The sequence below is a fragment of the Lolium rigidum genome, chromosome 2, assembly GCF_022539505.1.
Source record: "Lolium rigidum isolate FL_2022 chromosome 2, APGP_CSIRO_Lrig_0.1, whole genome shotgun sequence".
Taxonomy (NCBI): domain Eukaryota; kingdom Viridiplantae; phylum Streptophyta; class Magnoliopsida; order Poales; family Poaceae; genus Lolium; species Lolium rigidum.
Window position 1 is genome coordinate 252,144,447 of NC_061509.1, and position 19,548 is coordinate 252,163,994.

General features: G+C 44.8%; 4 protein-coding genes across 6 annotated transcripts; 1 reads left to right on the top strand and 3 right to left on the bottom strand.

The window, feature by feature from the left end:
• The first annotated feature begins 991 nt into the window (after positions 1-991).
• Positions 992-2,048, top strand: LOC124688544. Its single transcript, XM_047222208.1, has 3 exons — positions 992-1,258; positions 1,347-1,436; positions 1,948-2,048. Exons 1-3 carry the CDS (start codon positions 1,007-1,009, stop codon positions 2,023-2,025), a joined length of 420 nt encoding a protein of 139 aa, XP_047078164.1. The 5' UTR covers positions 992-1,006; the 3' UTR covers positions 2,026-2,048.
• A 419-nt stretch (positions 2,049-2,467) lies between these two features.
• On the bottom strand, positions 2,468-4,750 carry LOC124688545. Its single transcript, XM_047222209.1, has 5 exons — positions 4,415-4,750; positions 4,056-4,165; positions 3,622-3,978; positions 3,002-3,515; positions 2,468-2,771 (listed from the first exon to the last, which is right to left on the bottom strand). The coding sequence occupies exons 1-4, from the start codon at positions 4,641-4,643 to the stop codon at positions 3,009-3,011; spliced, it is 1,203 nt and encodes a 400-aa protein (XP_047078165.1). The 5' UTR covers positions 4,644-4,750; the 3' UTR covers positions 2,468-2,771; positions 3,002-3,008.
• Positions 4,751-5,630: 880 nt separating this feature from the next.
• Positions 5,631-8,490, bottom strand: LOC124690772 (transmembrane emp24 domain-containing protein p24delta3-like). Its single transcript, XM_047224109.1, has 5 exons — positions 8,417-8,490; positions 7,648-7,984; positions 6,438-6,647; positions 6,228-6,304; positions 5,631-5,988 (listed from the first exon to the last, which is right to left on the bottom strand). The coding sequence occupies exons 1-5, from the start codon at positions 8,488-8,490 to the stop codon at positions 5,844-5,846; spliced, it is 843 nt and encodes a 280-aa protein (XP_047080065.1). The 3' UTR covers positions 5,631-5,843.
• A 2,982-nt stretch (positions 8,491-11,472) lies between these two features.
• On the bottom strand, positions 11,473-17,290 carry LOC124693270. Of its 3 annotated transcripts, none has more exons than XM_047226747.1 (12): positions 17,142-17,290; positions 14,654-16,054; positions 14,412-14,419; positions 13,884-14,059; positions 13,547-13,607; positions 13,372-13,470; positions 13,182-13,276; positions 12,890-13,003; positions 12,673-12,740; positions 12,365-12,475; positions 12,010-12,235; positions 11,473-11,901 (listed from the first exon to the last, which is right to left on the bottom strand). In XM_047226747.1, exons 2-12 carry the CDS (start codon positions 15,961-15,963, stop codon positions 11,791-11,793), a joined length of 2,379 nt encoding a protein of 792 aa, XP_047082703.1. In that variant the 5' UTR covers positions 15,964-16,054; positions 17,142-17,290; the 3' UTR covers positions 11,473-11,790. The 3 variants fall into 3 exon arrangements, with proteins under 3 accessions (XP_047082703.1, XP_047082701.1, XP_047082702.1); XM_047226745.1 differs by having other exon boundaries at positions 12,010-12,244; positions 17,142-17,289; XM_047226746.1 differs by having other exon boundaries at positions 12,010-12,244; positions 17,129-17,289.
• Between the last annotated feature and the right edge of the window lie 2,258 nt (positions 17,291-19,548).

Sequence of the window (19,548 nt, forward strand, 5' to 3'; positions counted from 1 at the left end):
TGGGCTTGTTTTTCCGCGTGGCTCCCCAGCTCGGCATCAGCAACCTCCAGGGCGCGATGAGCGGCGGGCTTGATTTTCAACGCGGCTCCCTAGCTCGGCGGCGGCGGCCTTCATGGCATGGCGAGCAGCGAGCTTGCTACGTCTGCGCCACACCCAGTCGACAGAAACGGCCTCGCTAAATACGTGCGGGCAGTGACCTTGCTAGGCATGGGTAGGCGGCCGCTCCGCTAGGTCCGGCCTCTACCACGAAGGGAAAAGGACCCGTTAATTACATATTAACCGGTGTGTTAATAGCATATTTATCCTTTTCTATTAATCGTTAATTAAACATATTTTATCGGATTACGGATATGGAGCGGATTCCGGATATGGTCGGATGCGGATTCCGGATGCGGATTATATCGGATTACGGATATGGAGCGGATTCGGATCAGACTCGGATGGGAAGCGGATTATTAAGAAAATATACATATAAAAAATTGATGTATATTTTTTTATGTAAAATATATTTGTAATTATAGACTATAGCTAAATGTAAACACTTGTTCGTACAACAAAGCAAATTACGTGCTAATAGAATACAAATTTTGGCCGATGAACCGTATCCGTCGGATATCCGCTTAATCACTATCCGCATCCGTATTCATATCCGGCGTATTTCTAAAAATGCATACCATATCCTTAAAAATGGATACGGATGCGGATTCGGAGCGGAAATTATCCGTACCATTTACATCCCTACTTGTTTCACCTGAATAATCAGTAAGCTCAGAAATTCTGAGAAATGTCCGGCCCAGTCCTCACTCCGTCCCTCGCTAGGGCCTAAGGCCCATCCTGACTATCTACAGTACTGTGTTCATTCAGCCCATGGGCCATGTGCCGTTCACGCGCGGCCCGGTGCCGCCGTGCGCCTCATCTGCGCCGCGGCTAGCCACTGGACCGGCCTCCCTCGTCAGCAAGCGACGAACCGCCGAGCAGAGCAGAGCAGTCAAGCCCCATCACCGTCATGGCGGCGGCGCTATCCCTCCTCCCGCGCGCGGCGGCCGTCCGCCTCGTCGCGCCGCGTGGCCTCGCATCCGCGTCCCGCCTTCTCTGCGCCGCGGCGGCCGGGGCGCCGTCGAATTCGCCCGCAGCCCCGCGGAGGCTGGTGCTCTACACGAAGCCCGGGTGCTGCCTCTGCGACGGCCTCAAGGAGAAGCTCCACGCCGCCACTCTTCTCGCCGGCACCCCCTACTCGCTCGCCTCCCTCGAGCTCCAGGCAAGCAAAGCAATTCAATCCCAGCTCGCAGCTAATGCGCCTTCTCTTTCTCGCCCTGACATGGACGCTTACCCTTGGGATCGATTAGGAGAGGGACATCACGACGGATCCAGAGTGGGAGCGGCTCTACCAGTACGAGATCCCGGTGCTCGCCAAGGTGCTTCCGGACGGCACCGAGGTATCTATTGACTTGCTGGCTGTTACCTACTGTTAATGTTTTTGTGTACTCCGTACCTTTTTCTGCCTTTCCTTCTGATAACATGCTTTGAACTATGCAATGCAAGCTTGGAAGTAGTTGTCATATTATGATAACATTTGCACTATCCCAAATTGACAAAAACATTACAAAAGAAAGAAGACGAAGGATATGGCCACCATGGTTGGTGTACAAGAAAATATTATGGCTAGTACAAAATTGATGCTACAGACTTACCAGACATGCGTTACTTGGCCTACACGCACCTTAAGAACGATCGCTAGCTACCAAATCAGCAGCACAATATACAAGATTGTAATAACTTTCCAGGTCGCTTACTGATCATTCGCTGATTCACAGTTCCTTGTTGGGTTCTGATATTTCCATTATTCTGATGATGCTTTACTTTGTGAGAGCTACCCTGTCGGGTTTTTTACTATTCTAGTCTTCAGTGTTTGGAATGTTTAGTGACCATAAACTACTCATATTACAGGAAATAGTACCCAGACTATCTCCCAGGCTAAGTGTGGAGCTCATACAAAAGAAAGTATCTAGCGTGTTTGATCAGTAAGGATATATATACTTTCTCAAAGGGAAAAAAAAAATCAATGGTCAGCTTTTCTACTGTGTAATTTTCCTTGGTTGTAACAATGCAGCCCATTATTTTCTATAAATTTTGTTGGGTTTATGTATGGATTTAAAGTATAATTCATATAGAGACATGCACAATACTTTTCATGGTTCTCGAGAAGATACTCATGTTAATACTCAGTAGTCAGCCATGGCACAAGAAAATACAGATGCGGAAGCTTGCAATGCTGAGTTTTCTCTCATAACGAAGTTGAAACCATTTGCCTTGTTGCCACAAGCATTTAGAAAACATTCGATGCATCAGCAAGATGCAGAGCAGTAAGCCGATATTCAAGGTGCTCTTTATGATAAACAATGTACAACGTACACAAATGCACTAGCTTCCTGATGTGTGGGGCAAAATTTCTGTTGATATGGTAAACAACTAACAACATATGGTGGCCAGCCAGCTTTGTAGCTGTAACCTGCTATTACACATGGACCTTGGGATTTATCCACCTTTCTTGTGAACATCATTTTGTATTTACACTTGACTGTGACTATGAGGACGTTAGTTTATTCATGGAATCGCCACATCGTAACTTTGGTGCAACTAGCAAAATGCCAGTGAAGCCTTTCACTGCCATATGAGCTGCAAAACAGTCCTAACATGCAAATTCTGATCTGCCTGACAGGGCATGGTTTCGTAGAGTTCTGGTTGGAACTTGAAACTTTGACTATAAGTACCTGGAGAAAATTCAACATAGAAAATGATTCAGACCAGTATACAACAACAAGAATGTATCTGAATTCCTTATTACTGTTACACAGTCCTAATTTTATGTTTTTTCTTAACACTGATAAGGTAAGAGATGTATTCATGTATTCTTATTATTGGCAATGCAAGATACATGATAGACTCATAAAAAGATCGAAACAATTTATGGGCTACATTGATGAATCCAAAAGCAACTTACCTTACTACTATTGGGATGATGGCGCAATGAAGGTTGGTGCTGGCACTGCAATTCCATTTTTCCTGCTCCCAGGCGCGTTCCTGCTATGAAGTTGTGTTGATACTTGAAGAAAGACTGCCTTGGGAGGAAAACGCATTAACTTGCGGTGTGGAATGGTTGCATCTTGTGTTGTCAACCAGTCAGGGCACAAACATTGTTCACAAAGATTGGTTGGAGTTGGCTGTGAATATGGAGGCATGGAGGGGGATGGTATTGGCGCTGGAGATGAGCTTGGTGCAAATGATGGAACAAAGTGTTGTAGGCATGGAGCCAACCAGAGATCCTTAATTGTGCCGAAAATTGCTGCATTTAGGCCTAGGTTCCTTGAATATGAGCGCATGATGGTTTCAGCTAGTTGCTTCAGCCTGTTAGGGTCTTGATAAATGCTTCTATCATTTGGGGAAATGAAAACTTTGACTGTAGTCGGTGGTGCAATCGTCGAGCCATTCTTGTTTGTTAGATCTATGTATATCTCCTGCGTAGATATCATGTGGTCACTTTATGTCAACTTCTTATAGAAAAAATATTGTGCTTAATAAAATATGCACATTAGATGTAGAGAGGTGTGCCTTATATGGTACCTGCTCCAACATGTGTCCAAAACTACTTTTCATCTTCTGAATCAATCTCCTTAACTGGCGAATGCTCAAGTCAAGTGTCATGCTGAAAAAAGGCTGTGTGGGGTCTACAGTAGAGTTCTGTTGCGGGTGTTCTACTTCCATGGTGATCCCTCCTGGGAACCCCAGCACCTCTACGCAGAACGGATCTCCGAAAACCGATGGCGTCAGAGACAAATTCAGCTGCTGGAGTGTAAGCTGTATCAAGTTGTTCCTCAGTACTTGCATGGATTGGGCACTTATGGAGGTGTTCATAGTGTCAGGAAGAATGCCAAATATTACGTAAGTGACTTCCTTGAGTGTCTGCATAGAAACTGAAACCTGCAGAATTGTGAGTCAGCGGTCAGTAGGGTTTGAACTGGGGGTGGTAGTAGTACTACTATGGGTGGTACAATTACCTTAGTATTGGGGACCCCTATTTGCTTATATATCTCTTCTTCTAGCATGGTGACATGTGAAGCCAGCTGTGCAGGTGGCTTCGACAAGATGAAACTAGCCTGAATTCCACCTGGAGAAGTGGATGATTTATCGTCAACGGGTGGAAACACGGTAGCTGATTGTTGGCTCTTTTTTTGGAGGAAAAAGCTGGGGCTATGGTGGTTGATTGTTGAACAAGCTTTTGGTATTCTACTTTCTAGATTCATGACAAATGCCCTATTGAACTTATTAACAGGGAACCCTGGAAACTATATGGCTGGATAACTGATATAACAGATTATTGCTGAAATATTGTGTTGAAGAAGCTGTTTGGTCATACCGATGAGGGTGCCAGGGTCATCAGGGACGCTCCCTGGTGCCCGGAGATGAAGGAGCAGGAACAAGGCCGAGAGGAAGACGCCGACGCCCAGGAACAGCGCGGCGACACACTTGGTGCTGAGAGCTTTGCCGATCGTGGCGGCGAATCCGCAAAGGGGAAGTGTGGATTCTTGGTTGGCTGCTGAACCAGGGCGGTCTCCAGCAGCTTCACCGGCCTTGGCCTTGCCCATGGCGATCGCATCTGCCACAGGTCTCTCTAGCTCCGAGGCTATACTGTGTGGATCGTCAAGGCTGGAGGCGACCTCCCGGCTGCGTTGCGTCCGGGGGCAGCTGCAAAGCTGGCTCTGGCTGGCGCTGGTGATCGCCGTTGCCGCAACGGTGACGTGAACAGGGCGGCAATAGCATCAGATTATTGTGAGTAGAGGTGGGTGGGTATTAGGAGTGGCGGATGGGAAGAATGGGTAGTCACGACATAGGCCGGCTGTTTTGACTTTTGATCGTAATTAGAGTTTAGTTTATCGCTGTTAAGTAACCTTTTTTTGACAGTACAGTTTACTAGCACTATCTAGTAACCGCGGCGTGGCAAAACAACGCTGTCAATGCATGCCATGTGTAAGCCTAACATATCTTCGGATTAGCTTGACAAATTTCAGAAACTCTCTTAGGATCGAATTTTGGCACAAATTGGTTGTGCGTTACTGTGGTCAAAATCCGGTTTGTAAAATGTGGAACACTGGGAACTTCATGTCCAAAATGTTCAGTTGTATTGCCATTTGTTTGCACTGTTTGATGCAAATTGCAAGATAAACTATTCCGTAGCACTTCAAGATAAAAGAATATCCTTGCTCTCTCTCGATCTTGCCGATTTTGTTCTCATCTATGTCAGCTTTGGTTTTTGTTTGTGTTTACTTTGCTCTCAGTGTTACTTTTCTGTCTGAAAGCAAGGTTAGTTAGAGAAAACCAAGCAGAACGAGACAACAGAGGTTAGAAAATAGGTTGCCATAGACGTACGATCGCACGTCACGATAACATAACAACATTAAAATGCTTCCTCGTTATTCGGCCGGTGCTTACAAAGCTAGTAATATGATTTCTTTAGACAAGTGCTCGCAGAATACAGACTCTCGAGAAACTATCATGTTAGTACAGGAGTACAATATGCTGTTTCTGAGTCGTCATTGCCGAGAGGAAATATGGATGGTACCAAAAGACCAAAGTGAAGGCAACAAGAATACAAGTAGCCAAGATATCCTCCAACCACAATTCACAGCACAATCTAAACTGAATCACGGTTAGACTACATATACAGTACACGTTGCTCATCAGTACTGGTGAAGTGTTCACTTCAAACTAAAGATAACAAACATATCCATTTCTCCATGATGAGCAGCACATTCAGGAGCTACAGCGCAACAAAAAATGAGTTTAATCTAGATAAGCTTCTTTTTCGCGAAGTACCCTTGAAGATGCCACACCTGCAACACTGAAACAGCGATGCACACACTCAGCGACAAAATACTGAACCAAGCAACCCTGCTGTTTGTTTTCTCGCTCACTTCTCGCATCTCCGCTTCCCTGCATGGATAGATCAAAGAGATCACCAACTGTACTGCTAATTTAAAATCTTGTAGTAGAACATGTGAATGAATCAAGTCACAGCAGATCTTTGAGTATAAATATACTAGATCCTCTGTGGGCAGCAGATCGGAAGTATCACCAACAGTGGTGCCATTTAGAACAAGTTTGGGATCGGGACTTGATAACCACATAACTGTTACAATATGTGACATCCAAGTTAAGAATATACGACTTGCCTTGCTTTGAGATATATCATGTTCTGATGAATGGACTCTACTGCCACTTCAAGCTTCCTAAGTTCTAGTTCTACGCCCTGCACATACAAATATTCAGATTGCATGTAAGTAGAGACGATACGATCGATGGGAGAAACAAAAAGGTTATTGCATTAAACTTGAGCTCAATGAGACTTGACTGGCCGGTAGTTTTGCAATTCATAGCCCCACCTCGATTTTTTCCTTCTTGGCAATAGCATCCCAATCCTTGGTTGCAATCCCAATTTTCCAATCAAGATTTAAAGATACTCCCGATTCTTTCTCTGCACTATCCATCCAGAAGCAGGCGAGATAGTTTCCAGCTTCTTTGGTTGTGAATGCAAATTGACCAACTGTAGCATTTCCACTTTCATGCAAGGTGTTCCCATATGGTGAAGTAACCTGGAGAAAGCAGAAGAGTTTACAGAACCTTAACAACAATACGTTAATTCATACTACAATATCATGAAAAAGCAAATTGCTAAGCTTGAGACTTGAGGATTGGACAAGCATTATTTCCCCCACTATCCAACTGCAAATTAAAAACTAGAATTCCAGCCAAGATTGCTAACAAAATAGCAATAAACCCTGTTCAACGTGTAGCAAAGGCAAAGGTAAGCAAATGTGCCAATTACTAAATCGAAAAGACGGGTAAAATATCTGATTATGTTAGTTGGTAGTTTTGGATATGGTTAGCATCAATGGCCATGAACGGGATAGATCTGATCACGGAATAACCATTGTTTTCACATAAATAAAGTTACATGGAGTAGATATGTTCATATAAAATAGGATCAATTATCTACTTATTTGCAAGCTTACACAAGAAGACTGTCCCCTGGTTTATTCTGCTTTCCCATTTCTTTTGCAACGGTGCAATTCATATCACTCCCCATTTACTTCTCACACCTAGGTTTTTTTAAATAAAGATGCCAGTAGAAAAGGAAATGTGGATCCTGCAAGATGAATCGCCTAGTTTATATGCTGTCGCGAGTGGCATCCTGGAAGAAACCCACCATGACTTAAGACAGAAGGAATCAGAGCGATTCAGTTAAGCCGATGAATCTAGAGATCGTCACCTAGCACCACTACGTTTGCGTCAGCAATGTGAGTCTACAAATCTACTTAAAAGCAACCGCCAGATATTCTAGAGCCAACACTCCGCTTAGTGCTTTCGTCACATCGCACAATGCAGAATAAAATCCTGACAGACTGAACAAGATGAGCACAGCTGCAACAGCACGAGGACGACATCGCTGCCCAGTCACTCCAATTTAAATCAGAGTTCTGCCGCGGCCGAACTTCTATGCGGCCGCATAATCAACTGAATTCGCCCAAAAATTTATCGATCCAAAGATAACTAAATCAACCATTGCACTGAGTAGGATTAAGGATAGATTACCTTGATGGCGAGGGTAGGGTGGGAGGTGGGGCGAGACTCGTACATGAGGGAGTAGTCGGCGAGCACCACCACGTTCGCCTGGATCTCCTCCGACACGCACTTGGTCCCCGTCGGCGGCAAATCGAGCCACACCGCCTCAGCGCGGAGACATGCGACGGCGAGTGCCAGAGCCGCCACGAGGGCTACCGCCGGCGAGCGTGCCATAGCCGCCGATGTGGGGATCTCCGCCTTGCGAGGGGTGCGGGAGGGAGCTGCAGAGCGCACGCCTGCGGTAGTGCGAGGGGAGAGACGGCGTGGGTAGGCGACGGGCTTCCGGGGGCCGAAGTTAGGGGCATTTCTGAAATTATTTACTTCTCCTGGGTGGTTCACGTGAAGTAGTAATCTTGTTTTTAGCGTGGGCAAGTGGGCCTGTCACGTTTTTAAAGATTATTAGAGCTAATTCTCCGAAACTAAAAACGGCGAGTGCAGTCTCGCGAACTTTAGAGTTTTGTTGATATTAGGTCAGGCGCAGAATAGAAATCGAATAGACGAACTAAGAAAACAAAATCAAATTTTCGTGGGAAATTTTAGGTGATGAACTTACGAAATGTAGGAGTGCCATGCTTAGATTGAGCTTAGGTGCAAACTTAATTTACATATGAAACAGAAATTAACTACTAATCCTCCGCCACGCGACTACTTTGACCAAAATTTGGTCCCGGGATAGTCACTGGGCCTCTACGCGCGGCAGAGGACGACTAGGTGGAGGTGGAGCCTGGAGGAGTCTTACTCCTCGTCGAGGGTGACGACATCGAGCTTGACATGGCGGACGCGTGCCTCCGCATGCGCCGCCTCGTATGCCATGACCCGAAGCACATTCTCCTGCTCCTCGCGGCGGAAGCGCGCGCGCCTCCGCCTCCGAAATGATGGTGATCTCCGTCGCCTCCTCCCTGTCGTCGTGGACATAGTCCCCGCTGATGAGGCGAAGCGGCGGCACGTCGTCCTCGTCGTTGCTGCTGTTGTTGGGAGCGGCGGAAGCAGCGGGCGGCACGAGCCGCCGGAGGAAGACCCCTCGCCGCTATTCGCGTAGCGCGCGAGTTTCCCCGAGGGCGTGAGCCCCCAGTTCATCCACCTCCGCGCTGACCGCTTGCGCGCTCCCTCGGATCGCACCCACTTTGCGCGCTCCGCCTCTGAGCGAAAATATGGCGGACGAGGCGGCGAGTCTCCACCATCGATATGGCCACCTCCTCTACCAGATCTTCCTACGCCAGCCATGGGGAACGGAGCGGAGGTCGCGACGGAGCGGATTGAGCGAGGGAGCGCCGGAAATTCCTCACCGGAGTGGAAGGCTTTTTTGCGGCAGAGCTGCGGATGCGGCGGAGGAGAGTAGGGTTTTGGAACCAAACTCCCCTCCCGCCCTAGTTAAATAGGGGGCGGGCAAGATTTTTCTTGGGCCCCCGAACTCAGTTTACGGGTCAGGCCGCGAGTTCAGGCACTACTCTGGGCCACTTTCGGCCGAACACGTAAACTGGCCGAGAAAGTTCGGTTCCAGCGGGCTACTGCTAGAGATGCTCTTACTCATTTGTACTCCCTCCGTCCACAAATAAGTGAACGTTTAGCCTCTAAGTTCGCAATGCACTTTATTAGTAAAAAAATTGCTCCTCTCATCGCACGGAATTCAAGCCTAATAATAATCAACACATGTTATCTTTATTTTCGACATGTATTAAAAAAATCAAGATGGACACAAACATCACCATCCAACATTTGCATGAGTACATTCGGCTATGGAATCTTCTCCGGGACATTCACCTCAATGAGCTTCTTGAGGACACAATCGCATGGACCACCACCGAGAATGGAGAGTACTCCACGGCCGCGGCTTACAAAGCACAATTCTTCGGAGCCATGACTACCAACATGAATCGGCTTGTTTGGAAGGCTTGGGCCGCCCCCCAAAGATCAAGTTCTTCGCTTGGTTGGCTCTCCATAATAGGCTTTGGACGGCGGACCGTCTAGCGAGAAGGGGTAGAACAAATTGCGGTCGGTGTACGCTTTGCAACCAAACTCAAGAAACAGCGGCTCACCTTCTCTTCCATTGCCGCTACTCCAAGCGCCTTTGGGGGATGGTGAAAAGTTGGATTGACATTCCTTCCATCCACCTCCATGCGTGGACGGACGATCTCAACCTTGAGGGATGGTGGTCCAAGTTGTTGAATGAGGCTTCGGACAATCGCAAGGCCTTGTCCTCCATTATCATGCTTGTTAGTTGGACTATTTGGAAGGAGCGGAATGCTAGAATTTTCAACCATAGGTCCGCACCAACCGCCGTCCTCCTCAACATCATCAAAATCGAAGTGAAGCTTTGGGTTGCCGTGGGTGGGAAGTGTTTGAGTTTTGTAACAACGGGAGAGTAATCCCTTAGTTTTTCCTCCGAGTTTTCTTTGGTGAACCTTTGGTCTTGTCTAAACTCTTCCCCTTAATTAATGAATAGTGGCAAATCTTTTGCCACTCGTTTCGAAAAAAAAAAATTCGACATGTGTTATTGGAGTTGATAGAATTAAATATTGGTTTGTAACTTTCTAATGCAATTATCTCCCCACTTGATAATTTTTTTAAAAAATCTCACAGGTTCACTTATTTATGAAGAGATGGAGTATTCTTTGGGGCCAACAAAACCTTGCAGCGTCTAAGCCTTGACACACCATAGAGGACGCCACAAGTTTGGTGTTTTCCACTTTTTTGCAGCATTTTTACGTCTTTTTTTAAACACAAGTGGGGTCAGAAGATCCCGGTGGAGCATTTATATATCACCAAGTGGCAGGTACAATTTACAGAAAGACCCCTTATTATCTCTTGCCCTAAGAAACTTAACATTTGAAGAAGAGGCCCTTCACTTTACAAAAAGCATCCTCAAAGATAATAAGAAAAAGCAATCAAGGACAGTAGTGCCTCTGCCACATAACGCCGGCGAACTCCAGGCGTTTCCGCCGAGTTCCGAGCGCGGAGAGCTCAAACGCTCAACTCCGGCGAGAAGATCTAACCCCTAGCTACCGCTGGATGGTCGGGGACGAACCACTTAACCCTCCACCAGCGTCGAGCTCCAGCAGTTGATCATTAGGGCCTCTGCCATGGAGGATGAAGAAGGGCCATCATCTTGGCCGAAGATCGCGATGACGAACTTGTTCATCGCGTGATGCGCACGAAGAAGATCTGCTCCAGGGTGCTGCTCAGAAGATTGAAGAAAAGCGGCTTCATCTAGATTCCTGTCCACACCACCACGGTGGCACGAGAGAGGAGCAACCAGATCAAATCCGCCCAGATCTCGTGAGCAACGAGAGAGATTTATTGAAGACGACGCCCGCCTCCGTCTCCGACCACCGGAGCACCACGGGCAGCATCAGCGCCACCGCACGCTACAGGGAGCAGCTCGAACTCCGCCACCACCGCCTCAAAACGGGTATGACGCCAAGATCCACGAGGGTAAATAGGGAAAACTAGACAAGAACTAGACCTATACTAACCCTAAACTACTCCGGCGCGCCACCGCAACAAACTCCGGCCGGCTATTCCAGCGGAGCAGCCTTGGATCGACCCGGTCAGAAGGAGACGACCAGGTACTGTAGCACGATGGGAGGGAGAAAGGCTGGAAATGAGAGGGCAGTGCATTTTTACGTCTCAAATCTTCAAATTCGCCACATGGAACCAGTGTAAGCTCTTCTGTGTTAAAAAGAAAGATATGCAAGCTCTCCGCGTGGGCCAGAAATTTTCGTGTTACTGCTAGCTTTGGCCCTTCCAAACATCAAAACAATCAGACAGATGCTAAAATCATGATCACCAATGGGCTACACTGAAGAAAACATTCAATAACATAAACAATTTAAGTTACAGATAATCAATCAGCGAGTAATAATCAAGTTGCCTTAATCAAGAACCAAGAATTACAGACATATATAGTGTAACGGTTAATAATATGTAAAAACTACAGGCACAACATTCTACAACAGCTGAGCTTTCCTTTCTTTCCTTTTATACACAGATGGCATGGCATGGCATGGCACGGAAGCAGCAGCAGCAACAAAGAAAGAAGCTCCTGCGTTGCTCAGATAAAATAGTTTCTTCATGGGCTGCCTGGCTGCTACAAGAGTCCAGAGCTGTGCCCCGCTAGTTCGAGGAGAGGAAATGCACTCGGGCGAGCGGATACTCCTTCCCGGAGACCCAGACGCCGGTCTGCGACCACTGCACATCCTCCCATTCCAGATTATCCTGCAGCACCTGCTTTGCGCCCCAGAGAACAAGATAACAAAGTTGAATGATCAATGTCTATACTCAGTGGAAAAAAACGATTGTATTAACAGCTGGTGTAGCAAGGCAGGAAAATACCTCAACTTGTTCAGTTGGCAGTGGAATACCAATAGATCGCATTGCGATCTCGGGCATGGCTTTCTTACACCGTGACCATCGGAACACGTCCCGGAGTTCATGCTCTGCGGTGGCCCTGTCCCCATTTTGTGAATGGTGGTGGCTACTGTTCTGGTGTTTCTCCGGCTCTAAATCGGAGCTTGACCCACCAGAACGGGTTTTTTCTCCACTGAAGCACAGCTCATACCTGTGAGAACTTAGGCCAACAAGACCAGAATTGAAAGAGAAGTGAGTAATACGCAAGTAGAAGTACAATTTCTAGAGGATGCAACAAAACATAAAACATATTTCAATGCAATAAGACAGTCACTTGTACCTATTGAAATGTGTTTCCAAGTATATCACTTCACCCTTTTTCAGTCTCGCAGAAGTATATAGTGACTTCTTCAATCCCTTGTCCGCCACAATGCTTATACTATATTTTAACCTGAAGGGAAAAAAAGAGCTTACTAGGAGCAACCTGAGCTCAAAACAGAACAAGCCAGTAGCTTCTAGCCTTTTACAATCAGAACTGCAGTGGCATGAGAACTAAAAAACACAAGAACTAGTGTGACACAGAAATAGCAACATAGGTGCTTTATGAATTGAAAATGAGGGGCTTTAGAAGGCAAGTCAGGAAAGTACCATGGCTCATTGCAGAGGTTGTACTGTATTGTGACTTCCCGAACAAATCTTTGTTGACGTAATGCATTCTGCATTAAAGATATTTGTAAAACCTTAGTACAAGAATAGGAAAAAAAAGGTCACCAGTTAAAAGAAGAAAAATAAATAGATACTGTAAAATACATGTTTAGCTGACAATTTTGTTAAGAGAAAAGAGCAAGGATCATCAGAAAATTACAGAAGCTGCTGCTCTTGTTGTCATTGAACGCTCCACTGCAACTGGAGCAAGTGTAGGCTCCACAGCTGATGTATGGCTAAGGCGAGGCTCGAGATCAATGGTACCACCACCTTTCTGCAAAGCATAAAGCATGCTAAGCAAGCAGTCTTGGAACAGTGATCAATAAAAAGATTTCACAAGGTTGTAGCATCAACTTTCAAAAAAAAGAACTCGTAGAAGAGGTTGTAGCATGAACAGAATAAAAGAAAAAGAAAACATTCTGATATCGTGTACAGTTTTATAGTCTTACTACCTTAACGATGCAGCAGCGTTCTATACGAAAGCTACAACCAATACCAGCACCCCAAGCACGTGAGCGCACATTGTTCCTTAGAGTTGAAGTATAGCCTGAGAGATATACCATGATTTGTAAGAGTACACAAAAATCATCTCACCTTTTAACCAAGTGTAACTGAATTGACACAAAATTAGTTACGCCTTACTGTCTTGTGGTGGTAAAACACGAACTGTTGCACGTAGTTCTTGGATGGCAGATGGTGGAGGTGATGATGTAGGGGAGCAGTAACCAGTATGCATTAGCACTAAATAAGAACGCCAATCAGAGAATCAGCTTTCTGAGCTACTTTAGAAGATTGGAAAAGTAAATGAAGAACCTACCTGCCACAAGGTCTGAATCGTTTGTATAAACATCTGTTCCCCAAAGCTGAGCACCTTTTACCTACAAAACATTAATTTTAACCAGTGAATAAAGTAGCCAAGGGAAGAAATTCGCTACAATCATTAAACAATACTTGCTAACAAAATGAAGATTGTAATCTTTGACCTATATGATTACAAGAGAATAATGCACATCCAAGTGAATTCATCATTAAATGTTTTCCTTCTGCTGTTTGTGGAGAAAGGGAAAAATAAATCCAGCAACACATGCTTGGTGGTTGATGAAGTAACTAAGAGTGTCTAACACAAAAATCACCTGTGAAATCAGTACACTTACTTGCCGATTAGTGGAAGTAACAAACTCCGCAGGTATTCGAATTTCAAGAGTAGGAACATTTTGTTGATTCTCGGCATTTCTAGCATCTGGGGTTGCTTCAAACTCTTTCCATGATTTCAGAAGCTCTTGCATGCATTCACCAGCTTTATAGACAATAGCATATACCTCAGACTTACCTGCACCGATGAGAATACTAAGATAAAAAATACAAAGCTAGCGAACTTATAGACCATGGCAAAAAAATCATTTTGTGCGGCTACAAACTGGATACTTGTCCATAATTTCTACATATAAGGAATTTCAAAAAGCTGGATCATATATTAAGTTAGAAAAATAAAAACATGCAGGTGCGAATATAAAGGGGTTTCAAACATTGAAGTGGGTTGGCCAGAGCAGTAAAGTTTCGCAGTATGGGAATGTGCAGTAAATTCCAATGTGCACTAAGCTTTTGATGACTCCAGTTTCAAGAGAAGCGCCACTATCACATGTTCCATTTTATTCCGCTAGTAATAGAGATAATTGACTGACCTTGAGACCTGCAAGAAGAAATAAATAATGAAAATTAGACTCCTTGAGGGGTCGTCACTCATACATAATTTATGGCCTATTGAACAGAAGCCAGAAGGACCTTTCTTTCATCCTCAGTGAAAGAAGTACAAATTTCGAGAAAAAAAAAGATGGATGTAATTTGTTATAGCTATGCTCACGACCACTATTATGCTATTTGAATCAAGTATGAGAAACATAAAAAGATGTAGTGCTAAGCTTACCCTTCACCATCACGCATTTTGGACCGAAGCCGAGGTTCCCGTTGAGATGCTTGACTACCTCCCTTTGAACGTGCCATCCTCCTGCGCTGAATACTTCCAAAAGTATCCTTATCTTTCTCTGTATCTCCTTCAGGACCAGCATCGTCAGATTCCTTGTCATTATATTTACTCCTTTGGTCATGCCTGTCTCCTGTATCCACATCCTTCTCTCTTTTCTTGTCCTTAGGATCCCTATCATGAGATTTCCATGTGTCATCTTTTAGTGTCTTCATTTCAGCAGCTGTATTCTCATGTTCGGCAGGTTTAAAAGGTCCATCAGATGCAGTTTTTTCCAGCGTTGCAACCTCCTTGTCAACTGCTACAAATGAATCCTTCTTGGCAGAATCTTTCTCACGATCATTGCTTTCCTTGTCCTTCTGGGGGTCTTTTCTTTCCCTGTCCCACTTTTCAGCATCCCGATCGTCCCTTTGAATTTCTCTTCGTTCAACACTACCTCCTGCAAGCTGAGTGCCAGTTCTGCGATCATTTCTATCAGTGTCTCTTGCACTGAAATCCCTATGTTTTTCATCCTTCTTTCTCCTGTCCTTGTCTCTGAACTTATCTTCACTTTTAGGTTCTATTTTATTCTCACCAGTAGATTCATGTGCATCCTTGGAGTTGCGTTCTTCCACAGGAGCTGGAGCCTTGAGAGTTTCATCTGTGCCTTGCAAACCAGGACGGGGAAAGCGCCAAACTGCATCGTCTGGCTGTTCAGCATACCTTTTACCCCTATGGTCTTTATTATCTTTCCATGCTAAGTTTGAAGTTCCAGTAGGGTGGCTATCCTTATCTGATTTGACATCGCCCAAGAAGTCAGCATGCACCCTTCGGTCAGCTCTTAATTCATTGGCATCTGCTCTGTTGCTAGTCTTTACATCAGTCTCAACTTTGTTGCCTTGAAATTCAATCCTGGTATCACTATGGACATCCCGAGCATCAGCTTTTGCCTCCCGGTCATCAGCCTTGGTGTCTCGTGCATCTTTGTTTTGCTTTGCTTCTAATCTGCTGTCAGATGAGGTTGAGTGGTCTACAAAGTTGGAGGAGCCAACAGGCAGACGATGTGTCAGAGATGATCTGTTATCATCACGAGACTCAACACGTTGTACTTTGGAAAATCTTCCATCATGTTCAAAAGAGCCATGGAAATCATTGCTGCCTGGTTGAATGACTTTCCCAGACGGGCTCGAATACAAGCTGCTTTCGTCTAAAGGACGTTTCGCAGGTGTAGAGTGGCTACCCTCATCATGCAACCTCTTTGGAGCACCACTCATTTTCCCTCAAAAATGTCAAGGGAGCCTTCAATGCGAGCCAAGTATAACACAAATACAAATGGGAATAGCTCGAATTCTTCGACACAAGACACTGCAAAAAGAATTAGGTTGGGTCAGAACATATGAATTGCTTTCTTCTTTGTTTTTAAAACTAGACAATTAATTAAATAAATATTTGTGTTCTATGGTTTAAAATAGGATCCCAATCGCGCGCGGCGATTTTACGGAGCGACACAATGGCAGTTCGCCACGTGGCAAGGCAAAAAAACTAAAGTTTCCTATTGCGTTGCGCCATCGCACATGGGAGGGCACGTGAGCGCGATATAAATTTCGTTCAAATAAGGTTGTGGTGCAGCAAGTTAATTTAATGTAATGAAGATGTCCTTTTATGATATGTCCAGACCATATTGTATAGTTCTAAACACATTTGATCATGTAAAGAGACCAAAAAATAGGAGCTCTTCCCTAGATGTAAACACTTAACATAAATATATACATATCAGTCTGTTCCTAAATATTTAGGAACGGATGGAGCATATGGCAAGGTATCTGCACCAATTAAAATCCAGAGTCTGAAATTAATGAGTTACAGAACAAAAAAAGGAAGTGATCAAAATGTCAAGGAGCAGCAGCAGTCTAGGAGCTTTTGTTGGTAGCATGTGATCGTATATACGGGAAAATATAGTCCAGGGAAAATATAGTCCGGTGATGGTCGAGTTATTTGACCATTCTGGAGTACTTATGTATTTATACATAGCTGTTCTGTTGGCAGTGGCATCACATGTTTCTTTGCTGCTACCTTTCCCATTTCCATCTATAAACATACAATTATCAAACAAAGAACTACGTCACGTGTGAATGGGCCATTAGTCCAGTGGTAAGGACCGCAGTGGACGCGATTTAATTCCTTGATTTCGAAATCCTCACACTCTTCTTCTTTTTAATTAAAAAACCGCAGGGGCTCCTCCCCCTGCTGGTAGGAAAGAACTACGGTTTGTAAAATAAACTGAAATTGAACACTCGCACTCTCACAGCATACGTACTCATATGATGGATGCCACTCTGAATTCCTAATTTGTGTTTAACCATGACAGAGGGAAGAAATAGATCACACACGCATACATGCACAGAAGGCAAGAATCTGTATGGGCAAAAAAAACAGTAAACTGATAATTCACCGAAGGGGGTCGGAGACGAGCTGCACGGAGGCCTTCGAGCAGAGGCGAGCTTAGTCCCTCCTCTTCGAATGCGGCGTCGGCTCCGGCCCGGCGCGGCTGCAGCCGGTGCGGGGAAGAGTGGCGCTTGTCGCTGAGGTAGCTCTGGCGGCGCCTCCGGTCGGACTGGATCGGGTCGGAGGCCGGGACGGGAGAAGGAGGCGGCGCCGGAACCCTAGCGGGCGGGGCGGGGCTCGCTCGCTGGTGGTGACTGGTGGGGGATGGGGAAATGAGACGAAACGATTCGGGATTCAGATTTTCCTCAACTGAAGTGGCTATGTATGTGCGGTGGCAGAGCTGGTGTAAATTCTTCGGATGGTGCGAGTAAAGATGGTCAACGGGCTGTGCCAGTCGCGGGCCGGCCCAAAGCATGCTTGCCAGGCCTGTGACGTGTCTGGCTCAGCACGTGGCTTCATGGGCCGTGCCAGGCCCACAACCTGCAAGGGGATGTGGTTGGGCTGCGGCCAGGCCGACAACAACGGCAATTCCTATACACCGACCAGGTCGGTGGTTACCGCGCGCCGCACACCCCCGCGCGCGCGGTATGGGCCGGCCTGGTCGGCCCATTTCGTTTATTTCTGTTTTCTGTCTCTGTTTTTTTTCTTTTCTTTTCTTTTCTTTTTCTTTTCTGTTTCTTTTTTTTGTTTTTGTTTCTTTTCTTTTTGTTAAATTTTAAAAAGTTCAAATCTAAAATTTGTTCAAATTTAAAAAATGTTCAAATCTGAAATCGTTCAAATTCGAAAAATGTTCAAATCGGAAAATCGTTCAAATTTTAAATTTGTTCATATTCAAAAAATTGTTCAAACATAAAAATCATTCAAAATAAAAAATCGTTCAAATTCGAAAAATGTTCAAATCGGAAAATCGTTCAAATTTTAAATTTGTTCATATTCAAAAAATTGTTCAAACATAAAAATCATTCAAAATAAAAAATCGTTCAAATTTAAAAATCGTTCAAACTTAAAAATCGTTCAAACTTGAGAATTGTTCTAATTTTTTAAAAATTATATTTTAAAAATATTCTTTTTTAAAAAATTCATGTTTGTGAAAAATAGAATTTTTTCTGAAAAAACCCGGATTATGGAAAATAAAAAGAAACAGTGAGAAAAAACAAAACGAGAATTACCTTCTAGTGGGCCGCGGCCCACCTAGCCACCGCAGCCACACAGGGGCAGCGAAATGAAACAGCCTGTCGGGGGATAGTGGGCCGGGCCCAACAACGGCCGGGGGTGTGCGGCTCCACGCTTGACACCGACCAGGTCGGTGTAAAACAGCCCCCGACAACAACAACACGCTGACTGGGATGTAAACGGATCGGATCGGATATTGCTATTACCATATCATTTACCATATTTTGTAATGAATTTGGATAGAAGCGAATAATGGTTGGATGTGAATTAAATCGAACTATGGAAATGGAGCGGATTTGGACCAAACTCAGATCGAAAGCGGATTATTAAACGAATATACACATTAAAAAATAGAAGTATATTTTTTATGTAAAATATGTTTGTAATTATAAACTATAGCTAAATGTACACACTTGTTTGTACAACAAAGCAAATTGCATGCTAATAGCGTACATAGTTTAGCTGATGAACTAACTATATTGTCTAAATATTTACGGTTGGGCTAATTTTATTGGATTATCCTCTTCGTGGACCTCGGATAATCCGTAAAAACGGCGGATAATACTCTGTCGGATAGTACCAATGTCATATCCGCTACCGTATCCGCCGGATATCCGCTTGACCACTATCTACATCCGCGTCCATATACGACGGATTTCTAAAAATGCATAGATACGGACGCGGATTCAAAGCGAAAATTATCCGTACCATTTACACCCCTACACTGACCAAACACACTGATCAAAAATTTGGGAGACAGTTCTACATATGAGTTTCCAACACACTGACCAAAAATCAGCGCAAATGGACACCGTTTGCCTGCCAAAATTGTTTGTCTCCCATAATTTCTTTGTGCCGAAACTGCAGCCGTTCAAACACACTGTACTCTCAAATTTGATTCTTCACTAACCCAAATCTCAAACCAGCTAACCATATCGAATTACTCAAAGAATGTTTAAGCTTCCAAACACCAACCTGAAGACAAACTGGCCAGATTAGAAATTTGGACACAAATCACCTCCCTTCTCACTTGGTTGTAGTGTTCTAGTGTGTTCTCTCACCCTCACACAACAGTAACTACGTTCTGGCTTGCTTTTGCTCTCTCACCCACACACACCTACCAAGGTGGCTAGGGTTTTCTCTTTTCCACCTCTCAGGGAGGCAGCTTAGCCGTTGGATGTGATCTCAATCAACGGTTGATATGTGTTGGACTTCTTGGGCTGATGTTGGGATGTCAACAC

Excerpts from the sequence above, each read along its gene's own strand:
- LOC124688544 (XM_047222208.1), top strand. The coding sequence starts at position 1,007 with ATGGCGGCGGCGCTATCCCTCCTCCCGCGCGCGGCGGCCGTCCGCCTC. Across the intron at positions 1,259-1,346 it reads TCGCCTCCCTCGAGCTCCAG|GAGAGGGACATCACGACGGA; the intron begins GCAAGCAAAGCA and ends GGGATCGATTAG. Across the intron at positions 1,437-1,947 it reads TGCTTCCGGACGGCACCGAG|GAAATAGTACCCAGACTATC; the intron begins GTATCTATTGAC and ends CTCATATTACAG.
- LOC124693270 (XM_047226745.1), bottom strand. The coding sequence starts at position 15,963 with ATGAGTGGTGCTCCAAAGAGGTTGCATGATGAGGGTAGCCACTCTACA. Across the intron at positions 12,741-12,889 it reads CAACAAGAGCAGCAGCTTCT|AATGCATTACGTCAACAAAG; the intron begins GTAATTTTCTGA and ends TCTTTAATGCAG. Across the intron at positions 11,902-12,009 it reads TGCCAACTGAACAAGTTGAG|GTGCTGCAGGATAATCTGGA; the intron begins GTATTTTCCTGC and ends GGCGCAAAGCAG.
- LOC124688545 (XM_047222209.1), bottom strand. The coding sequence starts at position 4,643 with ATGGGCAAGGCCAAGGCCGGTGAAGCTGCTGGAGACCGCCCTGGTTCA. Across the intron at positions 4,166-4,414 it reads TGACCCTGGCACCCTCATCG|GTGGAATTCAGGCTAGTTTC; the intron begins GTATGACCAAAC and ends CCACTTCTCCAG. Across the intron at positions 3,516-3,621 it reads TTGGACACATGTTGGAGCAG|GAGATATACATAGATCTAAC; the intron begins GTACCATATAAG and ends ATATCTACGCAG.
- LOC124690772 (XM_047224109.1), bottom strand. The coding sequence starts at position 8,490 with ATGGCATACGAGGCGGCGCATGCGGAGGCACGCGTCCGCCATGTCAAG. Across the intron at positions 7,985-8,416 it reads GTCGTCACCCTCGACGAGGA|AAATGCCCCTAACTTCGGCC; the intron begins GTAAGACTCCTC and ends AAATAATTTCAG. Across the intron at positions 6,648-7,647 it reads ACCCTACCCTCGCCATCAAG|GTTACTTCACCATATGGGAA; the intron begins GTAATCTATCCT and ends TGCTTTCTCCAG.